General features: G+C 45.0%; 1 protein-coding gene across 6 annotated transcripts in view; it reads right to left on the reverse strand.

The window, feature by feature from the left end:
- The window catches only part of CUNH11orf97 (chromosome unknown C11orf97 homolog), a 148,706-nt gene that overhangs the window by 119,312 nt on the left and 6,199 nt on the right, over nucleotides 1–23,195 (reverse strand). For all 6 annotated transcript variants that reach the window (XM_077484963.1, XM_077484959.1, XM_077484960.1 and 3 more), the window contains one exon: nucleotides 21,069–21,164. In XM_077484963.1, the coding sequence (XP_077341089.1) occupies nucleotides 21,069–21,164 (96 nt within the window). The remainder of the gene's footprint in view (nucleotides 1–21,068; nucleotides 21,165–23,195) is intronic.

Below are 23,195 nucleotides of genomic sequence, written 5' to 3' on the forward strand. Positions count from 1 at the left end.
CCACACTCCAAACGTCCCAGAAAACAGGCCACAACAGTATGAGACAACATACAAATTATATATATACACACACACACATACACACACACATATGCAGTATTCCAGTGTGGTTGTACAGTGAGTCTGACTAGTACAGATCAGACTGAGGGTTCTTGGTCACCCTGTGCCCCGAATGGACACAAGGTAGCTTACACATAGGAGGTGCATGGGGAGCTGAAACAAGGGTTTCCCAACCTCTCCAAGGGATTCTGGGTTCCAAGGGCCCCCCAACCAAAGTGACTCCCATCACAGTAATCTTCTGCAGTATTGATCTGAAGGGCTCTTTGCAGGACTGAAACCCTAGGCAAGGTGGTACAGACCATGGGAGGTCTGTCCTCTTATGTGAGTAGTGGCAGCCTCATCAGCTCATATCATTGAAGGAGAAAAAATACTTATTTATAGAATGTTATAACAGAAACTAAGAGACTTTTTTTTTTTTAATGTAGGTATTTTTTGTTTGTTTAGCAAAAAAAAAAAAAAAAATGGTGATTAAATACCACCAAAAGAAAGATCTATTTGTGTGTAAAAAAATATGAAAATGTCATATGAGCACAGTGTTGCATGACCACGCAATTGTTATTCAAAGAGTGACAGTGCTGAAAGCTGAAAATTGGCCTGGGCAGAAAAGGGGTGAAAGTGCCCGGTATTAAAGTGTTTTAGATCTACAAACTCCCCATGGTAGTGGCGACCCAGAACCTCATTCCTGTTAGGAACAATGGTGGAATATGTCTCCGCAGTATGTGTGGCCACAGCCTTTTGTAGACTTCTCCAGGGGCGCATATCAAAACGGACAATTCAGGAGCACGATAAAGAGGCAGCTGCAATCCCATAAAAAAAATTGCCTGAACAAGGACTATGATGAAATTATCACCAAGTATTATTTTAAAGAAATATTCAGGTTTAAAAATATTAAAAAGGACTTTTGGAATTGAATAAACGTGTTAAAGGCTATGTAAACCAAAGAACAAAATTTTATATATTGCAGTGTCTCAGTCTTTAATGAATGAGTCAGTTTCTTCTGGACTTGGCTTCTGGTCCTGTCTAAGGCAGCCCTGACTGTACGGGTTGCACAGATATTATTTCCTATACCCCATTGGACAATTAAGGAACTATATAAATATTGAGGTACTGTGGCATTTGCGCCTTTTTACTTGTTAACTGAACATCCCATATACTTTATTTTAAGAAGCAAAACTAGGTTGGATTAAAGTGATAATAGAGGCAATCATTAAAAAAATAAAAAAAATAACAAACATAGTTACATAGTTAGTCAGGTTGAAAAAAGACACAAGTCCATCCAGTTCAACCTTAAAAACAAATAAATAAAATATAATCGTACAATCCAGATACCCAATTTTATGCCCACAATTGATCCAGAGGAAGGCGAAAGAAAAAAAACCCAGCAGAGCATACTCCAATTTGCTACAACAGGGGAAAAAAATTCCTTCCTGATCCCTCAAGAGGCGATCAGATTTTCCCTGGATCAACTTTACCTATGTTAGTACCTAGTTATATTATGTACCATCAGGAAAGTATCCAGGCCTTTCTTAAAGCAATCTACTGAACTGGCCAGAACCACCTCTGCAGGGAGTCTATTCCACATTTTCACAGCTCTAACTGTGAAGAAACCTTTCCGTACTTGAAGATGAAATCTCTTTTCCTCTAGACGTAAAGAGTGCCCCCGTGTCCTCTGAGTTGACCGTACAGAGAACAACTCAACACCAAGTTCACTATATGGACCCCTAATGTATTTGTACATGTTGATCATATCCCCCCTTAATCTCCTCTTCTCAAGAGTGAATAAATTTAGTTCCTCTAATCTCTCCTCATAGCTGAGTTCCTCCATGCCTCTTATCAGTTTGGTTGCCCTTCTCTGCACTTTCTCCAGTTCCCCAATATCCTTTTTGAGAACTGGTGCCCAAAACTGAACGGCATATTCCAGGTGAGGTCTTACTAATGATTTGAACAGGGGCAAAATTATATCTCTCTCTCTGGAGTCCATACCTCTCTTAATACAAGAAAGGACTTTGCTCGCTTTGGAAACCGCAGCTTGGCATTGCATGCTATTATTGAGCTTATGATCTACTAAAACCCCCAGATCCTTCTCCACTATGGATTCCCCCAGTTGTACTCCCCCTAGCATGTATGATGCATGCATATTCTTAGGCCCCAAGTGCATAACTTTACATTTATCAACATTAAACCTCATCTGCCACATAGTCGCCCAATTAGACAGTGTATTGAGGTCGGCTTGTAAACATGTTATACTTACTTTCTCTGTGCGGTGGTTTTGCACAAAACAGCCCAGACCCTTCACCTCTCGGGTCCCCCGCCGTCATTCCTGGCCCCTCCCTCCTTCCGAGTACCCCTCAGAGCAAGCAGCTTGCAATGGGGTTATCCAAGTGCTGAATATAGACAGACCCACAAATGGAGAGACAAAGGACTGGGACATGCCCCAGATGATGTCCAATAGGATGAAAGGCGTTGATTGACGCTCATGGAATCGTTGCATTTGCCTACATTTTACTGACAAGCTTGTTTTTATTGGATTTGCTGTAAGTTTAAACCCCCCTTTTTATTAATAAACCTACCATACAGAGTCACACTATGTGCAGTTATCTGTTTTTCATGCATTTCACCATGGATCACTACAACATCTAATGTGATTTATCGCACACTTTGGAGTTTGTTTCCATGATGCTTGAAACACTTTGCTCAATATCTGGTGGATTTCATGTCCAAGGATTGTTCCTGTTGTGGTGGAATCGGCTGAGACTGCCCATTTGACACACGTGCTGTACGGTACGAGTGTCCAGTAAGCTTGCCAACCTTATCACTTTGATTACACCTTTATGACCAAGTTGAACAGCACAAGAAGGACTTTCACATATTTGTTTAATTCCTAAGATGGACTTCTTTAGGATGCCTTTTTATTTAGTTTGATGTCATCTTAATAATTTTCTACTCCTTCATGCTATTACCCACTTTTGCCTTCTGGCAGACTGGTTGTTTTTCACTGTATTTTTTATCAATGTATGTTTAACTGTTCATTATTTAGAGCCACACTATTGTTTTGTTATATTTTCACACTATATGTCCAGTGGTGTGTAGGAAGTTTATCCATTCTCTATGTGCAATTCTTTCCTTTACCATACTGGGGCAGGAAGGATAGACAGGCAAAAGCAACTATAAGCTTACTAGTGGAAGATGACCAGCTTATCCACATAAGAACAGAGAAAACAGCCAAGGGTATATGGACTTTATTACAAAAACTGCATGAGCATTCAAGCCTCAACAGTAAGCTGTTTCTACTAAGAAAGTTGTATAAGATGAGAGAAGAAGAAGGCCAGCAAATGTGTGACCACGTGAAAGCTATGCTAGAGATAATAGGGTAACTATGAACTATCAGAGGACATCAAAAGATACCCATACTGTTGCCCTGCTCCTCTGCAGGCTTCCAGAGACATATACTGCTCTTATTAATGCTTTAGACCCAAGCAGGAGCTGACACTGCAATATGTCAAGGGCAAATTAATCAATGAATATGACAAAAGATAGAAAACGCGCACTATGATGACAAAGCTCTTAAGATGTACAAACTCACAAAGCACAACAAAGAAAGCAGAGCCTGTTTTCACTGTTAAAGGACCGGTCACTTAAAAAAGGACTGTTGTATCTGGAAAACCGAGCAGCGAAAGCTAGAGCTATCCACAAAAGAAAGAGTCAAAGCAATCACAAAGGAAACTGCAGACACTTCATGGAGTGGCACCTTTAAAGTGACACAAAGCGGAAAGCCACACGGCTGGTGCATAGACTCAGGCCACAAGCGGTGAGACCTTCTTCACAAACATTGATTACAGTGCAAAATACAAAGTTTTCATAGCAAACGGTAAAAGCATCACATCCGAATGTAAAGGCCAGGGCTTCCTGAACCGCATTACACCACAAGGAGGCAAGCATAGTATCCTTGTAAAGAAAGTGCTGTATTTTCCAGAACTAGAAGGCAGCCTTCTATCAGTGAAAAGTCTTGCAAACAAATGTCCTACAGTTAAGATCCAGGGTGATGAATGCACAATTCACAATAAGTGATTCCTCCCAAAAGGAAAACTGGATGGTCACTAGTGATGGCCGAACGGTTCGCCCGGCGGTCGTTTCGCGGCGAATTTCCGACTTTCGCCGTCCGCGGGTTCGAACGCCTTTTTCCGTCGTTCGCCCCGGCGGACTTACGTGTTTAATGTATACAAGAACTTTAACCTTTCGTGACACGTTTATCATGTGTTACAGGACAACCAATTGAGACATGACAGCTCATGGACACTTGGACATTCCCCCTAACCTATAAATACACCCGATCCGGTGGCCATTTTACATTCTTTCTTCTGTCACTGTAGGGAAAGGATCCTGTGTGGAGTAGGGACAGAGAAAACGCTAGCTATTTGGTACACAAAAGTTCTTTTCAGGACTGGTATAGGTGTTAGGTCAGCAGCCTGAGTTTCTTTTGTCAGTTTAGATAAAGGGACAGAGCGCTGTATGCTGCTATTTTAGGGACAGCTCAGCCAGATTAGTCTTTCTTCATCATCATCATCATCATCATCATTAGCTGTTACTATCAGGTCCACAAAAGAGCTGTTCCAGCTAATCGTTCCAGCCTACTCTTTTTTGCCAATTTGTATAGGGACAGGCAGGAAGCAGTGTGTCAGGCAGTGAGGATAATTTTAAAGACTTGCTGTTACTATTAGTTCCACAAAGGTTCTTTTCAGGACTGGTATCAGTGGTACGGTAATAGGCTTGTACACGTATAATATTCTTTCTTCCAAATATAGAAAGAATATTATACTTGACTGCTGCCCTTCTGCTGCAGTCTGCTAATCATTCACAACTCACTTGTTCCACAAAGCTCTTTATCAGGACTGGTAACTTGGTCTGTCTAGGGTGCTACGGTACATAGGCTTGGGTGCGGTACAGTCTGCTGTTCTGTAAGGACCGCTATCGGTCCACAATACATAGGGTTGCCGTGCACTACTGCTGACCGCTGCCCTATACTGCAGCAGTCCTTCATTGGTATAGGGACTGACGTACAGTCTGCTAATCACTAACACACAACCTGCTTGGTCCACAAAAGTTCTTATAAGGACTGGTAACTTGGTATAGGGTGCTACGGTACATAGGCCTGAGTGCGTTACAGTCTGCTGTTCTGTAAGGACCGCTATCGGTCCACAATACATAGGGTTGCCGTGCACTACTGCTGACCGCTGCCCTATACTGCAGCAGTCCTTCAGCGGTATAGGGACTGACGCACAGTCTGCTAAACACTAACACACAACCTGCTTGGTCCACAAAAGTTTTTATAAGGACTGGTAACTTGGTATAGGGTGCTACGGTACATAGGCCTGAGTGCAGTACAGTCTGCTGTTCTGTAAGGACCGCTATCGGTCCACAATACATAGGGTTGCCGTGCACTACTGCTGACCGCTGCCCTATACTGCAGCAGTCCTTCATTGGTATAGGGACTGACGTACAGTCTGCTAATCACTAACACACAACCTGCTTGGTCCACAAAAGTTCTTATAAGGACTGGTAACTTGGTATAGGGTGCTACGGTACATAGGCCTGAGTGCGTTACAGTCTGCTGTTCTGTAAGGACCGCTATCGGTCCACAATACATAGGGTTGCCGTGCACTACTGCTGACCGCTGCCCTATACTGCAGCAGTCCTTCATTGGTATAGGGACTGACGTACAGTCTGCTAATCACTAACACACAACCTGCTTGTTCCACAAAAGTTCTTATAAGGACTGGTAACTTGGTATAGGGTGCTACGGTACATAGGCCTGAGTGCGTTACAGTCTGCTGTTCTGTAAGGACCGCTATCGGTCCACAATACATAGGGTTGCCGTGCACTACTGCTGACCGCTGCCCTATACTGCAGCAGTCCTTCATTGGTATAGGGACTGACGTACAGTCTGCTAATCACTAACACACAACCTGCTTGGTCCACAAAAGTTCTTATAAGGACTGGTAACTTGGTATAGGGTGCTACGGTACATAGGCCTGAGTGCGTTACAGTCTGCTGTTCTGTAAGGACCGCTATCGGTCCACAATACATAGGGTTGCCGTGCACTACTGCTGACCGCTGCCCTATACTGCAGCAGTCCTTCAGCGGTATAGGGACTGACGCACAGTCTGCTAAACACTAACACACAACCTGCTTGGTCCACAAAAGTTTTTATAAGGACTGGTAACTTGGTATAGGGTGCTACGGTACATAGGCCTGAGTGCGTTACAGTCTGCTGTTCTGTAAGGACCGCTATCGGTCCACAATACATAGGGTTGCCGTGCACTACTGCTGACCGCTGCCCTATACTGCAGCAGTCCTTCATTGGTATAGGGACTGACGTACAGTCTGCTAATCACTAACACACAACCTGCTTGGTCCACAAAAGTTCTTATAAGGACTGGTAACTTGGTATAGGGTGCTACGGTACATAGGCCTGAGTGCGTTACAGTCTGCTGTTCTGTAAGGACCGCTATCGGTCCACAATACATAGGGTTGCCGTGCACTACTGCTGACCGCTGCCCTATACTGCAGCAGTCCTTCAGCGGTATAGGGACTGACGCACAGTCTGCTAAACACTAACACACAACCTGCTTGGTCCACAAAAGTTTTTATAAGGACTGGTAACTTGGTATAGGGTGCTACGGTACATAGGCCTGAGTGCAGTACAGTCTGCTGTTCTGTAAGGACCGCTATCGGTCCACAATACATAGGGTTGCCGTGCACTACTGCTGACCGCTGCCCTATACTGCAGCAGTCCTTCATTGGTATAGGGACTGACGTACAGTCTGCTAATCACTAACACACAACCTGCTTGTTCCACAAAAGTTCTTATAAGGACTGGTAACTTGGTATAGGGTGCTACGGTACATAGGCTTGAGTGCGGTACAGTCTGCTGTTCTGTAAGGACCGCTATCGGTCCACAATAGATAGGGTTGACGTGCACCACTGCTGACCGCTGCCCTATACTGCAGCAGTCCTTCAGCGGTATAGGGACTGACGCACAGTCTGCTAAACACTAACACACAACCTGCTTGGTCCACAAAAGTTTTTATAAGGACTGGTAACTTGGTATAGGGTGCTACGGTACATAGGCCTGAGTGCGTTACAGTCTGCTGTTCTGTAAGGACCGCTATCGGTCCACAATACATAGGGTTGCCGTGCACTACTGCTGACCGCTGCCCTATACTGCAGCAGTCCTTCATTGGTATAGGGACTGACGTACAGTCTGCTAATCACTAACACACAACCTGCTTGGTCCACAAAAGTTCTTATAAGGACTGGTAACTTGGTATAGGGTGCTACGGTACATAGGCCTGAGTGCGTTACAGTCTGCTGTTCTGTAAGGACCGCTATCGGTCCACAATACATAGGGTTGCCGTGCACTACTGCTGACCGCTGCCCTATACTGCAGCAGTCCTTCAGCGGTATAGGGACTGACGCACAGTCTGCTAAACACTAACACACAACCTGCTTGGTCCACAAAAGTTCTTATAAGGACTGGTAACTTGGTATAGGGTGCTACGGTACATAGGCTTGAGTGCGGTACAGTCTGCTGTTCTGTAAGGACCGCTATCGGTCCACAATAGATAGGGTTGACGTGCACCACTGCTGACCGCTGCCCTATACTGCAGCAGTCCTTCAGCGGTATAGGGACTGACGTACAGTCTGCTAAACACTAATACACAACCTGCTTGGTCCACAAAAGTTCTTATAAGGACTGGTAACTTGGTATAGGGTGCTACGGTACATAGGCTTGAGTGCGGTACAGTCTGCTGTTCTGTAAGGACCGCTATAGGTCCACAATAGATAGGGTTGACGTGCACCACTGCTGACCGCTCACCTATACTGCAGCAGTCCTTCAGCGGTATAGGGACTAAGAGTTTTGTCACAGGGTCATTTAAAAAATGACATGCAGAGGAAGAGGCAGGCCCTTCCGCAGGGGTGGTAGGGGTAGGGCAGGAGCAACAGGCTTGAGCCAAAGTGGGAAGTTGCAGAAGGTGCGTTCAATTACTTTAAAGGATGCACCAGACTTGGTTGAGTGGCTCGCTCAGCCTTACTCTTCTGCACCCTCCTCATCCTCTCGATCTGCACCCTCTTCTTCACTCTCTGCTATGTGCACCCCCAAAGACACTACCACCAACAACACGACCACCACCACCACCACCACATACCTTCCGCTTGAGTCACTGGAATTATTTTCCGATCCATATCAAGAGGACATTTCTGATGCGCAGCCACTCTTGGTATTGGATCAGGAAGAGGAGGTAGCAACAAGCGCTACTCAGCAGTCTGACGCCAGTACCCAGATCAGCCCAAGGAGGAGGTTGGTCCCCGGTGTTGCTGCCTACTCTACTTATAGCGGTGGGGAAGGTGACGTTGATGATGACGTGTCTAGTGATGTCACGTGGGTGCCCACAAGAGAGGAAGAGGAGGGGAGTTCAGAGGGAGATATGGACCAGCAGATAGGGAGGAGAAGCAGCAATGACTTACATTGCACAGCAGGGACAAAGCAGACTGCAAATGTATCAGGAGCGAGTCATCGACCATGTACGGTCACATCTGGCGCTCCCAGGACACCGGCACATGGCTCCGCAGTGTGGGCTTTTTTTAACGTGTCCGCTGCTGACAATAGCGTTGCCATCTGCAATCTTTGCAGTCAACGCGTTAGTCGCGGTAAGCCCAATACTCACCTAGGGACGACCGCCTTAAGAAGGCACATGAGCAGCCATCACCGAGCCCAGTGGGAGCAACGGAACACACAAAGCCACACTGCAGGCTCTCACCGTCCAGCCTCGTCTTCTACTTCTCCTTCTCCTCTCTCCTCACAATTGTCCTCCACTCCACCTTCCATCACGCCAAGCTCACATTTTTCTGCAAAAAGGCAGGCTTCCGTGGGCCTAATGTTTGAGCGTAAAAAAATGATGACGCCGGATAACCCTCTTGCCCAACGGTTGGCGGCTGGCTTGTCAGAACTCATAGCCCGCCAACTACTGCCATATAAACTGGTGGACTCGGAGGCCTTTCGCAAATTTGTGGCCATTGGAACACCACAATGGAAGGTCCCAGGAAGGAAGTATTTCTCAGAGAAGGGCATCCCAGAGCTATATGGCCATGTTCAGCGGCAAGTGAATGTATCTCTGGCACACAGTGTCGGTGCCAAGATACATCTGACCACAGACACGTGGTCTAGCAAACACGGGCAGGGAAGGTATATCAGTTTTACTGCCCACTGGGTGAACCTTCTGACGGCCGTCAAGCATGTAACCCGTGGCACCCGTGTAGATTTGGTTTTACCGCCACGGATTGCATGCAGGCCTGACTCTTCTTCTCCTCCTCCTACTCCATCCTCCTCCCTCTCCTCCTCAGCTGCCTCCTCCTTTTCCGCTGCTAGCGTCTCTTCCACTGCACCGCCCAAGCTCCCCAGAACCTATTCCACATGCCAGGTGAGACGTTGCCATGCCGTGCTGCGTCTGTTGTGCCTGGAAGCAAAGAGCCACACTGGCCCGGCACTCCTTTCAGCTTTGCGTTCACAGGCAGATGAGTGGCTAACACCGCTCAATTTGACAGTTGGTAAAGTGGTGTGTGACAACGGTGCCAATCTGCTTAGCGCATTGAAACAGGGCAAAATCACGCACGTGCCGTGCATGGCACACGTCTTAAACTTGGTCGTGCAGCGATTCCTTGTCAAATACCCTGGGGTCCAGGACATCTTGCGGCAGGCAAGGAAAATCTCGGCCCATTTCAGAAGATCTTACACGGCCATGGCTCGCCTTGCTGACATTCAGCGGCGACACCATCTGCCGGTCAGACGTCTTATTTGCGATTGCCCGACGCGATGGAACTCAACCTTCTATATGCTTGATAGGCTGCTCCAGCAGAAACGTGCAGTTAACGTCTACCTGTATGAACTCTGCGAAAGAAACGGTTCTGGGGAGCTGGGTTTTTTTTCACCGCGCCAGTGGCTGCTCATGCGCGACACATGCAGACTTCTGCGGCCATTTGAGGAGATCACCAAACTGGTCAGTCGCAGCCATGGCGCCATCAGTGACATGGTACCTTATGCCTTCTTTCTGGAGCGTGCATTGCGTCGTGTCATTGATCAGGCTGTGGAGGAGCAGGAGCGGGAAGATGAGGAAGTCGCAATGCTGGATGAATTCCCAGGGGGGGCTACTCTATCTGAGACAAGTCAACAACAGGAGTCTGATGAGGAGTCAGAGGAGGATGGTGCCGGGGCGGATGAGCAGGAGCAAGAAGAGCATGCTTTAAACCTTTCTGGGATCCCTGTTGTGCGAGGATGGGGAGAGGAGAATGAAGAGGACGACATTATCCTGGATGATGAGCAGGAGCCAGGCCACCACACCGCTTCCACTTTAGTGCAAATGGGGGCCTTCATGCTCCAGTGTTTTAATAGGGACCCCCGTATAAAAAGCATGAGGGTCAAGGACCAGTACTGGGTGGCAACGTACTTAGACCCCCGGTACAAACACAAAATGGCGGAAATGTTACCGCCGTCGCAGAGGGCTGTCAGAATGCAGCACTTCCAGGCCTTGCTTCGAGAAATGCTGCATTCTGCTTTTGCGTGCGCTGGCAGAGGAGCAATTCCCACTCCCAGAGAAGGATTTGCGGGTACCAATCCAACAGCGCCTGCAAGAAGAGGCCGGTTTGAAGATGTGTTGGTGACTTCGGATATGAGGTCATTCTTTCAGCCGACCCATCGACAGGTGTCATCCGGATCCAGCATCAGGGAACGCCTAGACCGTCAGGTGTCCGACTACATTGGGTTAACGGCCGATGTGGACGCTCTGAGGAGTGATGAACCCCTAGACTACTGGGTGGGCAGGCTTGACCTCTGGCCAGAGCTTGCCCAATTTGCAATCGAACTGTTGGCTTGCCCCTCATCCAGTGTCCTGTCCGAAAGGACGTTCAGCGCAGCAGGGGGGATTGTGACCGATAAGCGTACTCGCCTAGCTCACCACAGTGTTAACTACCTCACATTTCTAAAAATGAATGAGGCATGGATCTCGGAGGAATTCAACACATGTGATCAGTAGACCATGTATATGTCTATAAACAATTTTTGGAATCAAGCACACAGACCTTCTTAATTCATTTGGCTCACTTCCCTGACCCAAAAAAGCACACCGTACTATATGCCCCTACCCTCCTCTTTGAAGAGGTTGAGCGGTGTCATATTTCTACTGGGGCTGCTTATTATGAGGGGTTCCCACCATCCCTGTGCTGTGCTGACTTCCTCCTGGGTGTTCTTATTATGAGGGGCTCCCACCATCCCTGTGCTGTGCTGACTTCCTCCTGGGGGTTCTTATTATGAGGGGATCACACCATCCCTGTGCTGTGCTGACTTCCTCCTGGGGCTGCTTACGGTGCTGCTGTCAGCGCTGTATGTCACGGAGCTGCTGTCAGCGCTGTATGTCACGGAGCTGCTGTCAGCGCTGTATGTCACGGAGCTGCTGTCAGCGCTGTATGTCACGGAGCTGCTGTCAGCGCTGTATGTCACGGAGCTGCTGTCAGCGCTGTATGTCACGGAGCTGCTGTCAGCGCTGTATGTCACGGAGCTGCTGTCAGCGCTGTATGTCACGGAGCTGCTGTCAGCGCTGTATGTCACGGAGCTGCTGTCAGCGCTGTATGTCACGGAGCTGCTGTCAGCGCTGTATGTCACGGTGCTGCTGTCAGCGCTGTATGTCACGGAGCTGCTGTCAGCGCTGTATGTCACGGAGCTGCTGTCAGTGCTGTATGTCACGGAGCTGCTGTCAGCGCTGTATGTCACGGAGCTGCTGTCAGCGCTGTATGTCACGGAGCTGCTGTCAGCGCTGTATGTCACGGTGCTGCTGTCAGCGCTGTATGTCACGGAGCTGCTGTCAGCGCTGTATGTCACGGAGCTGCTGTCAGCGCTGTATGTCACGGAGCTGCTGTCAGCGCTGTATGTCACGGAGCTGCTGTCAGCGCTGTATGTCACGGAGCTGCTGTCAGCGCTGTATGTCACGGTGCTGATGTCAGTGCTCTGTATTACGGTGCTGCTGTCAGTGCTCTGTATCTCCTGCACCCTCTTGTTTGCCTACCCTGGTCCCTGACCTTCCCTCTCCTCCATTGCCTTCATTAGCTCCATAGTCCTGAATTGTCAGAACAATTTCCCAAATAAAAAAAAAATGCTTGTAGTTATCGATCCCAAATTCACCTCATACATGTATTATGCTATTGTCCAGGTGGTGGGACTACGTGCTACCCCCTAATAATTACCCCGTGGCCGCAAATTCGACCTAAAGGTTTGCGAAATTCGCCTCCCATTGAAGTCAATGGAGCCCGCGGCGAACGGTCGTTTTCGCGAACGTTTGTGTCCGTTCGCGTTTCGCGTTCGCGAAACGTCCCGTCGGAAGTTCGTCCATCACTAATGGTCACGTATACAGGCCCATCACCACAGACCAGTAAGCCAATATAGTCTCTAATGATCTACACAACAAATGCATTCACTTATGGCACAGAAGTCCAGAAGCTATACAGGACATTTTAAAGAGAGGTTTGTCAGAAGATTGACAGTAGTGCCTTCCAAAGTGCTCATGAAATGCAAGCGCTGTATTGAAGCAAAAGCCACATGTGCTCCCCTTCCACAGGCTTCTCAAAAGAAAAACCACCCACCCCCTGCAGCTCAAGCACAGTGATGTATGCGTTCCAATGAAAACTCCCACGTCAGACGGGAACGGATATCTACTGACTTTCATTGATGATTATTCCAGGGGCACAACAACTTATCTTATGAAACACAAGAATGAAACAGAGAAACTTCAAGAGTTTGTTGCCATGTCTAGCAACAAATTCCAATGTAAACCAGGAATAACATGCACCAACAATGGAGGAAAATACATAAGCAAAGAAGTGGCCTCATACCTGAAGAGACAAGGAATAGTACACCAGACAACATCACCATACACTCCTGGAAAGGAAATATCGTACTGTTATAGAAATGGGCAGATGCATGTTGTTGGATGCCAACCTACCTCACAAGTACTGGGGAGAAGCAGTCATGACCGCAACCTACCTAAAGAACAGATTACCCTCAAGAGCCATTAAAAGTACTCCATTTGAAATGTGGCATGGATCAAAGCCTAACATAGGGCACATCAGAGTGTTTGGATGTAAAGCATATTCTTATATTTCAAGTGAAAAGCGATACAAGCTGGAGAACAGAGCCATCAAGGGCATTCTAGTAGGGTACAGTCAGCAAAGGCTTACAGAATCCTACACCCAAAGACTGACAAAGTGACAATAAGCCATAGAGTTTATTTTGATGCAAGCCCATCACCAGAAACACTGATCCATATAAGCTGTGAAGTGAATATATCCAAAAAAACAGAAGAAAAGGTCTACCAACACAAACCTGTGCAGGAGTCAGAACAAGAGGTGGAATTCACAATACCTAAATCAAGTTCCCTACCAGATCCTGTTGAACTGCCTGAAATCAGAAGATCCATTCACACTACAAAGGGGATACCACCACGCAAGTTGTCATACCCTGTCAAAACACACAGCATACTTGAACCAACATCCTTGGAAGACATAGAAAAACTGCCAAAACATGAAGCCAATAAACGGAGAAAGGCAGCAGAAGAATAATCAAAGTCACTTCAAGAAAATAAAACCTGGACACTCACAGAGCTCCCTCCTTACCTCAAAACTATAGGAAGTAAGTGGACTTTCAAAGTAAAGTCAGACGCAGAAGGGAATATTCACACATAAAAAGACAGACTAGTTGCCAAGGGTTACTGCCAGAAATTTGGTGAAGTTTACGATGAAACATTTGCTCCCGTCATAAAACACTCCACCATCAGAGCGCTTCTTAGCGTTGCATCTGGGAAAGGCATACAAGTCAAACACTGAGATGGTAAAACTGCTTTCCTATATGGACACATTAAGGAAGACCTCTACATGGAGCAACCACCAGGGTTTGAAGAAGGAGATAGCCTTGCATGTAAACTTCAGAAGAGCATCTACGGTTTTAAGCAATCTGAAAGGATGTGGAATGAGTGAGTAAATGAAGTGCTTACTAGAGAGGGATTCTGAAGAAGTAAAGCAGACCCCTGTCTCTATTCCAAGAATCAAGGAGACAGATGGAGATACATCCTTATCTATGTTGATAAAATTATAACTTGTTTTGAACAAGAAGGGGATTACAGTCAGACAGTTCACAAGCTGAAAGAAAATATTGAAATCAAAGAGCTAGGAGACATTAGCTACTATCTGGGTATCCAAATAGAGAGAGAGAAGAAGAAGACGGAAGTTATCCTCTTAACCAACCTCAGAAAATCTCCAAAATCTTGGAACAATTCCATATGCAAGATGCAAAGGAAGTGAAAACTCCTATGGAACCAGGCTAAATCTAAAGAGCAATGAAGCAGAAAACTTGTTACCCAACAATTATATGTATGGCAGGGCAATTGGTAAGCTGCTATATGTTGCCACTGTGACAAGACCAGACATAGCTGCAGCAGTGGGCATACTACGCAGGAATGTTTTGGCTCCCTGTCAGTGTGACTGGAACGCAGTGAAGAGAGTGATGCAGTACCTCAAGGGAACAATTCAGATGAAGTTACGGTTACCAGCAACATCAGATCAAAAACTGGTCGGATATGTGAATGCCCTGGGACTGCACAGACTGCAAATCCACAATTGGATTCATCTTCCAGTATGGGGAAGGAACCGTAATACCGTCTAGTTGAAAGCAAGAAACTGTCACTCTATCCTGAACTGAAGCGGAGTACATTGCAGCAGCACACGCATGTTAAGAAGCATTATGGATTCATCCACTCTTTGTGAACATTGGGATAGACATGCCAAAACCAGTTCCCATTTTTGAAGACAACCAGGGATGTATAAAGCTTACGGAATCAGAAAGGGTCAATCCTAGGACCAAACACATCAACGTCAAGTATCACCTACCGAGGGATAACCAAGAGCAAGGTGTTATTGACATTCAATACTTTCCATCAGAGGAGATGAATGTTGATGTACTCACCAAGCCTTTGTTGAAGGAATGTCAGTTATTTCCAGAAGAAGCTGAATATAATTTGACAAAGCACATGCTGTTGAGAAGGGGTGTTGGAAGGACAACAGCATGTAAAGTACTGTCAACTATATACTGCATTATACTTATCTATGCAGCAGGTGGCGCTGTATTATTATAGTATGTATTCTATGGTAATGTGATGAGAAGAAGTGTTTGTTTTTCTTCACAGTATACTTGTATGCTCCTTGTTCCTGTTTCATGCTTCTCATGCTGTAAAGACATGCTTTGCAATCCTCCATGAAAGTAAAGTGTATTGCTGTATACAAGAAGCTTCCAGTACATTATTTCAATACTCTGCACAACAAAAATTAGGGGGGCTGAGGGGGGCTGCTGCACACAGAAGGTTTTCTTATCTTAATGCATAGAATGCATTAAGATAAAAAAAAAAACTTCTGACTTGGGCGGCACAGTGATGTAGTGGTTAGCACTCTCACCTAGCAGTAAGAAGGGTTGCTGGTTCAAATCCCAACCACGTCACTACCTGCCTGGAGTTTGCATGTTCTCCCTGTGCCTGCGTGGGTTTCCTCCGGGTACTCTGGCTTCCTCCCACACTCCAAAGACATGCAGGTAGGTTAATTGGCTTCTGTCTAAAATTGGCCCTAGTATATGAATGGGGACCTTGGATCATGGACTCCTTGAGGGTAGGGACCGATGTGAGTGTGCAATTGTAGACACTCACTCAGGTTGAACTGGATGGACTGGTGTCTTTATTCAACCTTACTAACTATGTAACTATGTGACTTTACAATCACTTTAAGGGTCCTGTCTCAGGCTATGAAGGTCTGATGAGTTGGATGCCATTGACTGGTGAGGGTGCAGGCTCCAGTCCATCCAGACCCTAAGCATGCTGCAGAAATAGGAAGAGATAGCCCAGTGGCCACACACCTCTCCCATCCCAAATGGCTATCAGTTAAAAAATACCTCACAACTTTTTGAGATGGGGATGAGGGACACCTATCAGCAAAAGTTTGTAGGCATAGGACCTCCTGCCACACCCCCTTATAGAAGAATTATACAAAAAATGATTAGTTAAACGCACAAGTGATTTTATTTTTACTATTACTATTCCTTTATATTGGCTTTTGAAATTTATAAAAGGCAGCAATTTAGAAATTGAATGATGAAAGGTTTAGCACTTGGAAACACTTTTTGAAAGATAGACAGTGCATTTTATATACAACTATATTAGAGATCGGCCGATTTTCAGGAAGGCCGATATCGCCATTTTCTGAAAAGCCGGTATCGGTCTCAGACTAGACCGATATTGCTTTAAGGGGTTTTACCAGGGTGATGCATACAGCTGCATACAGCTGTTTAGAGCAGACGGTCGGCTATATTGTAATGACAACCGCTCGGCTGTTATTAAAAGCAACGGGAGGGGACCGTCGCCTTCCGGTGCCTGCCCAGGCTCTCCTGTCTCACTGGAAGGCTCAAGCAACCAGCCTCCCACAACCAGCAACCAATGGCTGGCCGAAGACCCAAACAAAGCATTGGATTACTGGCATCTTAACCAGTTCCCGACTAGCGCATGCCGATGTACGTCGGCAGAATCACACGGGCAGGCATATTGACATACAGGTACATCCAATCTTCAATGCCGCCCTGCCATCGGTCGGGACCCCCGTGAGTCCGGTCACAGGTCCCGCGGACTCGATTGCCGCGGGCATACCCGCGATAATCTCACGGGGCAGCTGAATGGAGGAAATGCCGTGTAAACAGCATTTCCCCATTCTGCCTAGCAACTAGTGACGCTGATCTCTGCTCCATGTGATTGGAGCAGAGATCAGTGTTCACTAAATGAAAGCCCAGCCCCCACACAGTTAGTAACACACCCCTAGGAACACTTAACCCCTACACTGCCACCCACTGGTTAACCCCTTCCAGTGTCATTTACACAGTAATCACTGCATTTATATAGCAGTGATTACTGTATAAATGACAATGGTCCCAAAAATGTTTAAAAAATGTCCGATGTGTCCACCGCAATGTCGCAATCACAATAAAAATCGCTGATCGCCGCCATTACTAGTAAAAAAAATAATAATAAAAAATTAGTAATAAAAATGCCATAAAACCATACCCTATTTTGTAAACGATATAACTTTTGCGCAAACAAATCAATAATCACTTATTGCGATTTTTTTTTACCAGAAATATGTAGAAGAATACGCATCGGCCTAAACTGAGGGAAAAACATTTTTTTTATATATTTTTGGGGGATATTTATTATGACAAAAGGTAAAAAATAATGCGTTTTTTTCAAAATTGTCGCTCTATTTTTGTTTATAGCGCAAAAAATAGAAACCGCAGGGGTGATCAAATACCACCAAAAGAAAGCTCTATTTGTGCGAAAAAAAGGACATCAATTTTGTGCGCAATTGTCAGTTAAAGCGACGCGGTGCCGAATCGCAAAAAGTGGTCTGGTCTTTGACCAGCAAAATGGTCCGGTCTGTAAGTGGTTAAAGGCACTAGTTTTAAAAAATAAAATATTCAAAAAGGTCGATATTGACGTTTTGAATACTTTGAAGTGCAAAAGAGGGGTTTGGGGTCTTATAGAACCCTGATCTCTTCATAAAGAATAAAGAGTACCTGCCAATGCCTATTACTGTCACAAGGGAATGTAAACATTCTTTGTGACAACAGTAACAGAGATTAAAAACATAAAAATGTAAAATGACAGTGTAAAATTTTTTTTTTTTTTATGTACAGCCAGGGCCAGTGGCAGCTGGTGGGTTCTTCTTTTGGAGAGGTGGCAAACATCACCCCCTTGGTGACGTAGCACGTCACTGAAACAGCAACCCCCCCACACCTGTGGGTGGTGTGACACTTACCTGCTTGTGTGGCGGGGCTTGGTGTGCTCTCCTGGAGAGCGGGCAGCGCAGGTGCCCTCCACTGTGTGTCTTCCACCAAAGCGCTAGGCATCCAATAGGATCAGGAAACAGATCGCTATGGCCACACAACTGGGTGGGTTCAGAGTGCAATGCTCTGTGCTCTGAGCTCACCCTTTTTGAAGCCTATTAGAGCCTCTGGCTCTAATCAGGTGCTTCAACATAAAACCCACCCTGCATTGGAATCCATGGCCCGGCACCATTGATATGTAGATCAGGTGGCAGGACGCATGGATAGGGGAGGCTGCACCTGTGCGCCTTCTATGGATGGGCCACCGCTGGTCAGGGCCACAGATAAGGGGGTACCACCAGTCCTCCTGTACGGGGCCTGGGCCAGAAGGGGGGCCCAAACAGCAGGGTGAATCAGATGTGGGCAGCCAGGATAATCAGTACAGCAGGGGGGCAATTACTGGAACCAATTCCCAAACTGGCTTCTTCTCCTCTTCCTCCTGTTGGCTCAGCTGCTGCAGCGAAAACCATACAAAGGATTTGTTCTAGGAATCGCCCACCCCCCCCACCACACGATCACCCTCCCTGTGCTACATGCATTTCCTCCTGCTACCCAGGCTCCTCTGTGTGCCCCTGCCCCCACAGCGCTGCTGGCTTCCCTTCTCTTCTTTCCACTGGCAACTGCAAGCACACAATAGGATCCTTTGAGATTGAGAATGGGGGAAGGGTTAGGTAAATATGTCATATTTACCAGCCCCTTCCTTTCTTTTCTGAATGAACATAATGAGTGACCGATACCGATCACTTACTGTGTTCATTCATAAGTGAAGCGTTGGCTGTATGGGGTTCCATGTCAGGTTGTCTGTATGGGGCCCAGTGGTTTCTAATATCAGCCCTGGATACAGTATTTGTAGCTGCTGATTTTAATTTTTGTTGTTAACTGAAGTTTCCCTTTAAGATGTAATGAACTTTATTACATACTAATATATAGGTTATGATCAACACTGGTTATTATCAAGTGTATATGTACTAATTATGAGTATAAATACTCAACAGAAAAATTGTCAAGGACCTCTACAATAAACCCTCTGATGAAAATCACTGGTTTTGGGTCCCCAAGTATCACCTAACAGTACTGAGAAAAATGATCTTGTGTAGTTAACAAAATGTTCACTTGCAGAATGGTTAGCAGTCCATCAAAGATAAAGCTGCATTGCAAGAGATAAGAGTGCTTGATAAAGTTTAGCACAAATCTTCTCATAAATCTTTTGAACTGCCTAGACGGTTCAATATATATAATGGAAACCACAAAGCAAGATACACAACCACAACATAATTCTTTAGTTTACAAGAAAAAAATAAAATAATTCCTGTTCCTAGCCAAATTTGCTTCCCCTAGACAAGTTAGATCTGATCTATCAGAAAATACTGTCTTGCAGTCCTTAGAATGGGGGGGCACACAATACTGTAGTAGAATCATCATGAATACTGGATAACCTTCTTGAATTGGAACTTCACCAATAATAATTTGATCAAAATAATGTTCTTTAACAAGAAACACTGTATATTCTATATCAGGGGCGGCCCATCCAGGTGCGGCCCTTAATTTACATGCAAGGCGCTGGACGCCTTTTTTTTTTAAGAAGCACATAATTAGAGCCTGAGGCTATAATTGGCTTCAAAAAGGGTGAGCCCACCTACTTGTGTGACCAAAGCAAATTAATATTCCCTATTGTCCTTCTGCTTCTTCTTCCAGCCAATCCTGGCTCAGGAAGCAGATTGCACCCCCCCCCCCAAAAAAAAATAGTAATATACCAGCAGCCGCCACTGTTATAATGCTATAATAATTATATATATATATATATGTATATATATACTATAATGTTATAATGCTATAATAATTATATATATATATGTATATATATATACTATAATGTTATAATGCTATAATAATAACTATGCTACAGAATTGAGTCTGTGCTGTAAATTGCCTCCCGCATTGCTCCTGAATCTTCTTGCTGGAGGCTGTCATTTTGCTGAAGCCCAGAGCCCCTGAACAGCAGTAAAATCTTAAGCGGAACTAAACCCATTGATTTAACAGATTTTAAAAAAAAAACAGTTCCTGGAATGCTGGGATTGCTAACTGTCACATTTGCTTTAGTCCTCGATCAAACTGTCAAACCAATCAAATGGCTAGTGTCATAACTGATCACATGTGCAGCACCATGGCAGTTACAGGTCAAACAGAAGCAGCTTCCTTGGCTGTAGGGGCTCATTCACACTATTCATGCAGGAAAACTGATGGAAAAACTGCACACTTAACTTGCAGCGACATCAGTTTTCATGGCCGTTTCAGTGAGTTTTTATGCACATTAACATCAGTTTTCATGTACATCGGTTATGTGTAGTGGCCTGCAGCTCTCATCACTCAGACTCATAGCTATATTGTAAGTATGGGGGGGATATTTTCCCTACTTTTGTTTTTCCTCTCCCTTCTCTTAAATTGAGAATGATTATTAATGTGTACAGCTTATTAATTATACATTTATATCAAGCATCTGCTCCTGATGAGTGGAGGTCATCCATGAAACGTGTCGACATATGTTGATGCCACTATCATGTTTACAGTCATGATCATTCCATCAATTTTATTCTGTTTTATTGCAATATGTTGCAACAATCATGCACTTTTATATATGTATTGTGTGATGCATGGGTTATTTGTCTGACATTATTATTATTATTAATATGGGTTATTATGCTATCGTATTATGATGTTTTGGTTGTACACATCATAGATGGAGTACATTTTTATTCTATTATACTCTTTATGTGCAATGTATTGAAATTTAGTAATTACAGTTACATAATAAACTGGTCAGACACAATTTGCATCATGGTCCCCCCCCAGCTGTATGCTTCATACAAAGTCCCAAACCTCCTTCTTTACTGAATTGTCAAACAGGGTTGGAGGCATTGTACCTACGGGTCCTATGCCTCATATACAGTCCCAAATCTCCCCTTTCCCCCAAGGATTTGGCAATTAACTTTGTTCTTACCAGGTGGAACCTGAACTTCATCATTTTGTAGGAACCTCTCTTCCTTAGTAATCTCTTGGATCCTTTTTGGGGTGCCAACATAAAAGAAATGCTTTCCTGTAGACAAGAGTGCAGTTTCAGCTGAATGTAGTGCACACATTTTAAAACATAAATCACGTTATACAAACTTATGCCCTGTACACACGGTCGGACTTTCCGACGACAAAATCCGTCTGATTTTTTCCGACGGATTTTGGCCCAAACTTGTCTAGCATACACACGGTCACACAAAGTTGCCGGAAAATCCGATCGTTCAGAACGAGGTGACATACAAGACGTATGACAGGACTATAAACAGGCCAGTAGCCAATAGCTTTTGTCTCGTACTTTATTCTGAGCATGCGTGGCACTGTTGTTGGAATTGTCTACACACGATCGGAATTTAAATGATCGGATTTTGTTGTCGGAAAATTTTAGATCCAGCTCTTAAACTTTGTGTGTCGCAAATTCCGACGGAAAAAGTCAGATGGAGCCCACACACGATCGAATTTTCCGACAACACAATCCGATCGCACATTTTCCGTCGGAAAGTCCGACCGTGTGTACAGGGCATAAGTGTTTCAGCTCACTATCTTTACAAAATGTACGAAAATGCTCATCAGATGACTTGATAAATATTGTTTGAAAGTACTTAAAAATGTTTGCTTTTAACATTCAATTTTGGGATTAATTAAGTTTCCCAAACCAAAAACACATTATCTATTACAAATTTGTTTGTTCAGGAAACATTTTCTGTCCTGCTTCACTGAAATTTCTAATCACTGTGGACAAAAATGAATGTGGATTTGACCCCCACTAACCAATAGAAAATTTAATGATCTTAAACTGAAAAATTTCAACCAAAAAGCTACTATTGTACAGCCAGTTTAAAGCTGGCCTTAGATGGAGAGATGTTCTTTCCTACAAACACTGTGTTGATGGGGGAATGCCTCCTGTTGAGCTATTGTGGCCTCCCCTCCCCAGCAGGGGGAGCTATCCCGGCCAGGGGAACACACAGTGATTGTTGCTAGTGGCTATAGACACTGGCCATAATCGCATGAAAAATCCAATATACTAGTTGTACAATCAGCCTGCCCATACATGGTTTGAATCTTGGCCAGTCCCTGCTGAACCGGCCAAGATTTGAACCGTCTATGACTGTCTTTAGGTTGAAGTTCTCAAGATAGACATCATATGACTATAGGCAATACCAGGGCCCATGGATCTCACTTACAGAATTGTTTGGCTTAGAAGGACTTTAACCACTTCCCACCCGGCCAATGTATATATATACGGTCGGGTGGGAGCCTTCTTCTTCTGACTAGACGTTCAGGAATGTCCTTCAGAAGGTGGGGGGTGGGTGATCGCACGCGCATGCCAGCGCAGCGGCGAGATCCCGATGCGCTTGTCTCACCCGGACACGGCGCATCTCGGATCGGCAGGAGGGCTCTGTGATTGGCCCTCCTGATCACATGACGGACGTGTCCAATCACAGCCGTCATGTGATGTAAACAAACAGCCGGTTGCTAGGAAATCGGCTTTCCTCTCCTCACACGGAAGTGGTCGCTGAGGAGAGGAGAGCAGATCGCTGCAGCCGGCTGGTGATCAGTGAGTATGAGCTGTTTTTTACAGCTTTTTACTCACTGATCACCAGTCTAGTATAAAACACACATGTCCCCACACATGTACCCAAATAATAAAAACACATGTCCCCAAATAATAAAAACACATGTCCCCCACATATGTCCCACTAAAATCACATGTCCCAATGATTATCTGCACACATATGTCCGTGATCACCTGCACACATCTGTACATAATCATTTGCATACATATGTCCGTGATCACACAAACCAATTATTATACACTTAACAGATTTTTTTTTATCAAAAACATGTAGCAGAATACATTTTGGCTTAAATTTATGACAAAATTTGATTTTATTGGATTTCTTTTTAAAATAGAAAGAAGAAAATATTGTTTTTTTTTTCAAATTTCCGCTCTTTTTTCGCTTATATCGCAAAAAATAAAAAAACTGAGTCGTGAATAAATACTACCAAAATAAAGCTCTATTTGTGCGAACAAAATGATAAAAATTTCATTTGGGTA

This window comes from Lithobates pipiens, unplaced genomic scaffold, assembly GCF_037356315.1.
Source record: "Lithobates pipiens isolate NorthernLeopardFrog02 unplaced genomic scaffold, aLitPip1_a1.2 Scaffold_17, whole genome shotgun sequence".
Lineage (NCBI taxonomy): Eukaryota > Metazoa > Chordata > Amphibia > Anura > Ranidae > Lithobates > Lithobates pipiens.